Genomic DNA, 9,623 nt, shown 5'->3' on the forward strand with positions numbered 1-9,623 from the left:
AAACAACCATAAGTAGAGTGGAATGATGGATTAATCTAGAGGATTCAGCTTTCAGGGAAATATCATCCATCCCAACATATCTTCCTCACAAATGCTTTTGTGTGTATTTTTTCAGTGGCGAAAAAAAACATAAGGGGGAGACGCTTGCTGCCGTAAATAGATAGACGAATGGCGTAGATTACACATGCCTAACATGTGGCTGTCGAAAAATAGGCCCATCGGACGTAGACGTGTTCTGCACATGCGTAGAACCCAGTTGAACCGATTGCGTTCCGGGTACGTATTGCGCAGTGACAACCTTCAGGAAGCATAAGTACGGAAGTGGAATTGAAACGCTGCTGATAAGATGTTCTTCCGCTGTTCAGTCGTGACGTCATTGGGATACCTTGACCGTTGTCATAATAGTAAGTGACCGCGTTACGTACATAGACACGCTAATTATTAGTTGTGTAACCCAGGGTCTCAAAGTTTACGAGTTATATGGCATTCGTTATTGTCAGAAATGTAATAATGTGACCCAAGTGCCATGTACAAATATAACTAATTCTAGGTACTCTGCGCTTAGAGTAAACCTATACATGAGTCATGCTAGCAGTAAGCTGAAGACTTTCGTTGTAGCAGGCCTAACCTGCCACAACACTCCCACTTTCATCCGGAGACACAGTCAAATCATTGCTGATGTTGCGACACTAACTGCGAAAACTTTGCCCTGTCGACTTCGAGCAGCGATACTACTGAGGTTGGGTTTCTTTTTATATATATATATATATATAACACAAACCAGCTCGCAGTCAAGGCTTCTTGTTGCTATTTAGAGGACATACTGGTAGAGCTAACAAACATTATTTTTTCTTTTTATTGACTCCAGCTATATACATATATATTTAAATGAAAGTGTTGTAAAAGTTTAATTTTGAGTTTATTTTGTGTTTAAAAACACAAAATGAATACAGAGTCATCCACCAGTACGAGCTTGGAGCGTGTGTTTTTCCAGAGAGAACATTATCACGTCGCTGTTTGATGTGTGTGTTAACAGGCCGTGTGTCAGCATATATTAAATATGAGGTGAAAGAAAAAAAATGAATCTGTATTAGTGTTGATTGACTTGGTATCGCATCAACATCATCATTTGCAGTATGGCTGAACCCCACTACTGTGCCTATATATTTTTAAATAATGTTCCATCTTTGTCGTGTGTTCTATTCTGATCATGAACAACAAATTAAAGACAAAATCAGTCAAGAATCTTGAAAGAGTATTTGTGTCGGCAGTACTAGCCCCCTGTATTCACTTGATATCAGCTCAATACTATCATTTGTAGTATCACCCGACCCTACCTACCAATGCAGTGTGTCGAGTTGTGTTGACCTTGTCCTCCTTTGGCTTGTACAGATCAGAGGAGGTATATCCTTGGTTTGTCCGTTATGGGAAACGCATTCCGTAACAACCTTCACATTCCTCCACCTAAGGGTCCCAATGCAGTGGGTTGCACTGACTTTATGATGGATCACACAGTGCAGGTAAAGGAAGGAGAAACATACATGAAAATCTACCGAACATACGGTTGTGTTGCTAATATGGTGGTGTGCTGGTTTGTTATTGTGAATGACAACATGTTCATACAATATCAAGACACTCTAATTTGTAGTAGTTTTACTATTTATACTTATACTTAGACTTAGACAGACTTTATTGATAGACAAGGGAAATTGCTTGGTTACAGAAGCTCCATTGCCAAACACTCTTAAATAAAATGCAATGCAAAATGAATAAGATATAATAAAATAAAAAACAATATAAAAAAAAAAAGAATATAAGATAAACAAGATTTGCATTTTTCAAAATAGTGTGTGGAATATGGTAAATGTACACATTATACAAGGGAGGGCAGACAGTACAGCAAAATAATGTGGTGAATTATCTTTGACAGGTGAGGTATTGTAGAACTGGATGACGTGTGGAATGATTGAAGTCCTGTAGCGTTTACTGTGGGAACGGAACTGGAGGAGTCATGATGGAGAGCAGTTTGTCCAGTGTCCTCCTGGCTCTCACTGTTACAAACGCCTCCAACTGAGTGCCGCTAATTACTATCTGTGACATAATATACATACCAAAGATGAGAAACAACTGTCTTTCTGATTGTATGTGGCGATTATAAAGTATGTGCTTGTGTCTCCCTAACAGGGCAGCTTCTTCCGCCTTTACTATCCTTGTCAGAGGATGGACAAAGCTGAAATGCCCGACTGGATCCCCAGCAGAGAATACTTTAACGGTCTGGCAGACTTCATGAAAATCAACAGGACTTTCAGTGAAAGAATATTCAACTTTCTCTTTGGTAACTTTCTCTTTTACAACACGTGTGTTCTGATGTTTATTCTTTTTTTGTTTATTATATTTTCATCCTTTCAGACTTGACCGTGATAAGTGAATGTAATGACCTTCTAAATATGTTTTTTACCATTATTAGAGCCCTGTAGACATGGAATAACACCCCTATAGTCACCTTTACACTTGTATTACCCATTATAAAATGAAACTAAAGCCATCTTAAACATAAATAATGTTTTATTTTTTTATACAGTATATCTCTATATATAGTGTGTATTATTTATTTCAGGTTCCTTTAAGATACCAGCCTACTGGGATGCACCATTTAGCTGCAGTGAGAAATGTCCAGTCGTTATATTTTCTCACGGCTTGGGAGCCTTCAGGTATTTTACGTTTAATTGACTTAAATATACATTTTCTAACATACCAGGAATGCTTTTAAGTATGTTGCCTTGTTGTTGTTTTTTTGCTAGGACGTTGTATTCAGCTATATGTACAGAACTCGCCTCTCAGGGTTTCATCGTGGCTTCCGTGGAACACAGGTACTGTAATCCAAGTGTTGTCGTGACTCATAGTGCCCAGTGTTGACTTTGGCTGCAACGAGCTGAAGAAGAGAGAAGAACATGACTTGACAGGCTTTAGTCGGTCATGTATATAAAGAGAAAGAATCCTGAATTCCTGAATGTTGTAATGAATACAGTGTTGATCAAAATGCATATTGTGTTGATACAGCTTTTGTGTTGGAATACGTGGGCCTAAAGTTGTGTAACAGGAAGTCTATTTTTATCAACACGTTTAGCTCACATTAGCTGTGTCACATGCCCACATTTGGTGTGTCACACATACACATGACATCAGTGTGTGGTGAACATGGGACCCTGTAAACGTAACACTGTGGCATTGTCACATGAACAAAATTCGGTTGCATCCGACTCAAACAGGCCAATTTAACACATAAAAGTGCAAATGTACAGTACAGTAATCCTTGTTTATCGTGATTAATTGATTCCAGACCCGACTGGGATAAGTGAATTTCCACAAAGTAGGATATCTGATTTATGAATGGAATATTTTTGTAGTAAAGGCATAGAAAACCTGTTTATGACCTTTTTTAAATATGGTTTTTAACATTATTAGAGCCCTCTAGCCATGAACTAATACCCCTATAGTCATCTTTACACTTGTATTTCCCAATATAGAAGACATAATAGAAGAAATGAAGACATAAATAAGACTCGTGCTCATGTTTGCTTTAGTTTAGCGTGGGTTACAGCTGCAACCGTAGCTCGTGTTTGGGATTATTGTGTCTTTGGTGAGATAATTCAAACCTGCATTAAAAGCCTGTTGTCCTGGCGATCAAATCTGGTGCTTGTATGTCTCACGCAACATTACAGTAACATTACTGACACCTAGTGACCTGTGTAGAATACTACATTACATTTCATTTAGCCATTTTTATCTTTGAAAATGTTTAATTTGGGCAAAATACGTAACATTTGCTTAGATATGCATATTTTTTTTACTGATAATGCGAACCACGAAACGGCATGATTTATTAATAAATGTGTTTTTGAAAAGACATGAAGCGCGACGTGGCAAAGGATAAATTAAAGCATAAAATGTACAGCATAGTACATCTTCGTTGCAAAAATAAATTCTGAAATTCTGACAAAACAAAATAAACTGCCTATCGGTGTCTTCAGCCATGTTTTTTAAAATGAAATATTTCAGTTTTCCCAACAGCCTTGAAAGCAGCAGCTGAATCATTGTGTCATTTATCCAATATGTGTTTTCTTGTGTTTCCCGCAGAGACCTGTCTGCCTCAGCCACGTATCACTTTCGAGAAAAGAGCGAGTCAAAGAATTCCACAAAAGAATCCGCATCAGACAATCTAGTGAGGGAATGGATATACTACAGAACTCTGCGGCAAGGAGAGCAAGAATTCCCCATCAGAAACCAGCAAGTATGAAGCCTTAAACTACAGTATTGTACTACTACTGTGGTTGAATTTTGCAATAGCACAATTTCACATAACACTATATATTTTTATTGAATTGAGAATGTAGCAAGGGCTGTGTCTGTCCTTTACAGGTGATCCAAAGGGCGGATGAATGCGTCCGTGCTCTAGATAGACTAGCGGACATAAACTCAGGGCTACCGGTGAAAAATGTCTTGCAAACACACTTTGACTGGACCACATTGCAGGTAAAGAAACTTACCGTAAATTCCGGTGTATAAGCTGCGCCCTCTAAATTTAGAGGACAAAACAGATTTGTACATAAATAAGCCGCACCTGTGTATAAGCCGTACGTGTCCACGTCATAAAATGGCATATTGTGGTACGCACAAGTCTGTGAGGACCAGTCAGCGCTTTATTTGATAGGAGCCAATTATGAGCTATGAAAAAACTCACGACAAACTTGTCAACCCTTTGGAGGAGGTAATTACTCAATGTAAGTCTTGACTCACGGTGTCATTTACGAATAACATTAAACTCATCACACAGCAACTAATGCTCAAACGTTATACCTCAGAAATATACAAACATGTACCAATATGAGTTTAAAACATGTTTTCCCATAATGCATTATGTTTGAGAAAACAATTTCACTGGAGGACCATCGAAAGCATAGAAAATGGTGGATGGTGCTGCAATGCTGCCTCTGTCCACTAGAGGGAGCCAGAGGACCCGGAGGCCAAAGCCCAGAGGGAGGGTGACATCATTGCAGCGCCTCAATGAATGCGTTGCTCATATGCAGTGCCTCATTGGAAAACTGATACTCCTCCCACCATTTTAAACTCATATTTGTACATGTTTGTATATTTGTCAGGTACACCTTTTGGGTGTTAAGTTGCTGTGTGATGAATTTATTGTTAGGAAAGTGTTCTTCGAAAGATGACAGACTGTTATGTTGTTATACTGTTATATGTTATATATACTGACCTGCTGACCTTTCCAATGGGTTGACAAGCTCGTCGCCAGTGCACTGATAGCTCGTGATTGGCTGCTGCCAAAGAAAGAACTACCGCTTCCTCGCTGACTCTCAAGTGGCACAGTAGTAGTAGTTCTAGTTCTACTACTATGTTATGTTAGGACATTGTTAAAAGCAGACGACCTCATTCCAGATGGCTTTCACACCTCTTTCAAACCAGCGCTCCTCTCAAGAGGTCCCGAGAGATGATCCAGAATATGCATTGTTTTCCTCCAAAGGAATGTTCCTTCTTCTGAAAGAAGACCGCTGTGTTTACTAGAAAAGCCCTTTTCTAAATAGAGGAGCAGGTTTGTGCCATCACTTGTCTTCTGCTTCCAACAATGTCCTGACATCTCTCCCCCAAAGGGGAAAGAGATGTTAGTAGCCACTATCTATTACACGAAGACGTAGTACTTTCCTATGTATTTACAATTGGCAAAGAGTACATTTGGAATACATGAGGTGAACAAATGTATTGCAACTGATGTGAAATGAATGAGGGGTAGGATTAAATAAACTTGGCTTCTTCCTACTCCTTTTTGGACATGTGGAACTGTGAATTGCCCTGCGTAATGTACTCCAGCGTAACTTGAATGCATGTTCAAAATGAATTAAACCATGACCATGACCATAGTACAAGATAAGCCATATCGCCTCCTTCATTTTTTTTTTTGTCAAAGCATGAAATGAATTATTCATTATCATTTCACACACTTGGGTGTATTATTACGATGAATAAAATCCAGAAGATACCTGCTGGGATGCATTGTGCCTGTCTGACACCTGCATGTTTGTGTTAGTGTATACATACAATATATGTGCAGATAAGAATAGCTGTTTACTCCTTTGTTTGTATGCATCCAGAACTCCATGGATGTGTGCAAAGTAGCCGTGATGGGGCATTCCTTTGGAGGGGCAACAGCTATAGAGGCTCTGGCTAAAGACACTAAATTCAAGTAAGTGCACATTCTTTTGTTACATTTCACAATGTTAATTAAAACTAGTTATCTTTCTTTAAAATTCTGCACACAACACTCCATGACAACATGAACAGAGTGTTTTTGTACAGTATGTTAGCAAATGTATTTATTTTTTTTTTTTTTTTAAGAAAAAGTATTCACAGCCTTTGTTGTATACTGTGAAGATGCACCTTTGGCAGCAATTCCACCCTCAATTTTTTTTAATATGATGCCACAAGCTTGGCACATTTATCTTTGGGCACTTCACAAGCTCCATCTGGTTGGATGGGAAGCATTTTCACATATATCTCCACACACATGTTCAATAGGATGCAAGTGTGGGTTCTGGCTGATTCACATTACTTAAGTAGAAATAATCATACATATTCATGCATTTATTGTGTACATTATTATGATACAGTACATTTCTACAATGCATTTTGTTACATTTTAATAGATCTTTTTTTTAAGTGATAGAAGTCTAAATATTGTTGCTAAAATAATTAAAGAAAATTTAGTGATAATAAAATGAAAATAAAATTGCTAATATGAATTTTAAAACATGTTTGTCATAAAATCAAAATAAAATTGCTATAATTGCTCAATAGTGAACAAATAAGTTAAAAATTTGAAAAAAAATATTTAAGAAAAATAAATGTTAAAATGTTGATTGATTTTTGGTCCAAAAATGAAATTTTTCATTTTCTTCTACAAAAATAGGCTTTTTTCCGCAGAAAACATTACCGCAAGTCTGTAATAATTTATAAATACGTGATAATACGGGTAACATGAACTCGTACCAATGTTATACAAGCCCACAATATTTTAAATGTTTATGTCTTTATGCTTCATTGATTGTTTTTTCGTCAATCATTGAGATTTCTCACTTTGTTCAGCGGTCCTTTAACGAAACATAGCACTAGCTCTGACGGTCAACCCAGTCAATGTGGCTTTTAAAATAATATTGGATCCCAGTGCCTGAAGAACTGAATTACTGAATTCCAACACTGCTTCCTTGGCCACCGAGAGGTGTTTAATAATACGACCATTCTTCTACCTTCCTGTCAGGTGTGCTGTGGCGCTGGATGCCTGGATGTTGCCGTTACGGGACGACACCTTTCCTCAAATAAAGCAGCCCATCTTCTTCATCAACTCAGAGAAGTTCCAGTGGGCTGAGAACATTAAGTGCATTCAAAAGTTGGACTCGTGCGACATCCAGAGGAAAATGATGACTATCAAGTAAGCACAAGCAGTGCAGTGAACCTGCTGGAAAGCTTTTCTCTGTTCTTCGTCTTCTGACTCTTCATTCTCTCAGAGGTACGGTGCACCAGGCTTTCCCAGACTTCACCTTTCTGACGGGAGACTTCATTGGGAAGCTGATGAAGCTGAAGAGTGACATCAACCCAGAAATCGCCATCAATCTCTGCAACAAAGCAACACTCGCCTTTTTGCAAAGACATCTTGGTAAGACGGCTGTTTAATAAGCACATCTTTCTAATCCCAGCACCCATAAAAAGGCCTATTTTTGGCACGCTAAGCCAGGGGTGTCCCAAGTGCATCCCAGGGGCCATTTGTGGAACAAATTAATACAATTAATTTTAATTAGAACAATTAATAAAACAGCAAAAATGGAAAAAAAAGAAAAGTAATTTGGTGGCATGTGGCATTTTTTTAAATTGGCCTTCAACACTTTCCTTGGAAAATAAATAAATAAAAAACAAAACAAGAAAAATAAATTTAAAAATGGAAAAGAGAACCAGCATAAAGTTGTAATCTTAGAGAAAAAAATGTCATAATATGAAGAATTTTTAAAAAGAATTTTAGAAGCATAAAGTTGAAAGAAAGAAAACGATGCTTTTAAAGTTATCAGGGGCACTTGGCAGGGTGTGGTTAGTTTTTGGGGCTCGCGATGTGATCGATGGCCGGGCGGCGGCTAATTAGCCAAAACACGGGACAGGCGCGACCAGTCCAGGGTGTACCCCGCCTCTCGCCCGAAGTCAGCTGGGATAGGCTCCAGCATACCCCCGCAACCCTAATTAGGATAAGCAGTATAGAAAATGGATGGATGGACAGGACACGCGCCCGTGATAGCCCGAACAGTGGTTGGATTCGTCGGACTGGATGGCCGTACATCGACGAAGGTGGAGGAAACCAAGTTTGCCGACTGCTTGGCTCTTGCATCCAAAGTCTTCTTAAAGAAGGCGCCTGATCCTCTTAAGTTTCACCAGTGATTTTGAAAAAGTAAGTCAGATATTTTTTTTTACATTTTATAGTTCCCCTTTTATATCATATATCCCAGGGGGCACCAGGGAGCCCCCCACGACCACATGAGGCGCCTGCATGCATGCTTTTCATTCATTTTTTCAGTTAATGTGAGAGCACTAGAAAGAAATGCATTCTGAAATACAAAACGTGAGTTGTGGATACCAGCACATTGTTAATGTTCTGGTAAAACAAACATTTTCCCTTTTGTTTGGCGTGAAAGAAGCTATGACAATAAATGGTTTTTTAATGTTTATTTAAAAATTGACTGTCTGTGTGATCGGTGTAGGCAGCATGAAAACCTGATCGGAGCATCCTTTATGTTCACGTTGCAGCAATTTGACTGTCAAAAGCTAGTGCTTCCGTAGCTACGCATTGTAAACCTATGTCACATCATATGTGCGTATGTGTATTCTGGATGATGTATTTTGCTCTATCACATATTTATAAATGATAACAGACTTGGGGTGAATGGGAAGGCTTTTCTGTGAAAATACAGGCAATTTTCTAAGAGAAAAAGCACAAATGGGTGGGTTTTCCCCATAAATAAAATATTTTTACATTGAAAAAATAATTATAGAATATTGAATAAAATTAACTTCTGGGAATAATGCGGGGATCTTGTGTATTTTTACAGGTGTGTGAGCAATGTTTGAAATTGTGATTTTTGTTTGTTTTGTTTTGCAGGTTTGGAAAAGGACTTCAATCAGTGGGATCCTCTGATTGACGGGAATGACGAAAACCTCATTCCAGGAACTAATGTCACCTTGCTTCAGTCGGCCATGTGACTTGCAGTGTGCACCGGTATATTATTACTCTATGCTGCATGAAGTACCCAGGACCTCCTCATCAGGTGAACTGTTTAAAACAGACAAAGATTGTTGACCAAGACTGCCAGTGTAATTGTTTTTTTTTTTTTTAAAGAACTGACACTTTCAAAGTATTATTTAAATCTTTAATATTAACCAGCAGTTTCTGATATGATTTTAATCAATGCTTATTGTATTTCTGCAAAAAAAGTGCCTTCTAGTTTTTGTACTCATTAGTAAATAAAGTTTCTACCCTAACACGGCAGCCTGGTGATCAGTGGGCTAAACAAATG

General features: G+C 38.3%; 1 protein-coding gene across 2 annotated transcripts; it reads left to right on the forward strand.

Annotated features, from left to right (window-relative positions):
* Nucleotides 1–255: 255 nt before the first annotated feature.
* On the forward strand, nucleotides 256–9,588 carry pla2g7 (phospholipase A2, group VII (platelet-activating factor acetylhydrolase, plasma)). 2 transcript variants are annotated; one of them, XM_054762292.1, is made up of 11 exons: nucleotides 256–404; nucleotides 1,393–1,520; nucleotides 2,185–2,335; nucleotides 2,618–2,711; nucleotides 2,802–2,870; nucleotides 4,138–4,291; nucleotides 4,420–4,533; nucleotides 6,165–6,256; nucleotides 7,328–7,498; nucleotides 7,575–7,723; nucleotides 9,209–9,588. In XM_054762292.1, exons 1-11 carry the CDS (start codon nucleotides 347–349, stop codon nucleotides 9,307–9,309), a joined length of 1,281 nt encoding a protein of 426 aa, XP_054618267.1. In that variant the 5' UTR covers nucleotides 256–346; the 3' UTR covers nucleotides 9,310–9,588. The 2 variants fall into 2 exon arrangements, with proteins under 2 accessions (XP_054618267.1, XP_054618268.1); XM_054762293.1 differs by lacking the exon at nucleotides 256–404 and adding an exon at nucleotides 411–739.
* The last annotated feature ends 35 nt before the right edge of the window (nucleotides 9,589–9,623 follow it).

Source organism: Dunckerocampus dactyliophorus, chromosome 19 (assembly GCF_027744805.1).
Source record: "Dunckerocampus dactyliophorus isolate RoL2022-P2 chromosome 19, RoL_Ddac_1.1, whole genome shotgun sequence".
Taxonomy (NCBI): domain Eukaryota; kingdom Metazoa; phylum Chordata; class Actinopteri; order Syngnathiformes; family Syngnathidae; genus Dunckerocampus; species Dunckerocampus dactyliophorus.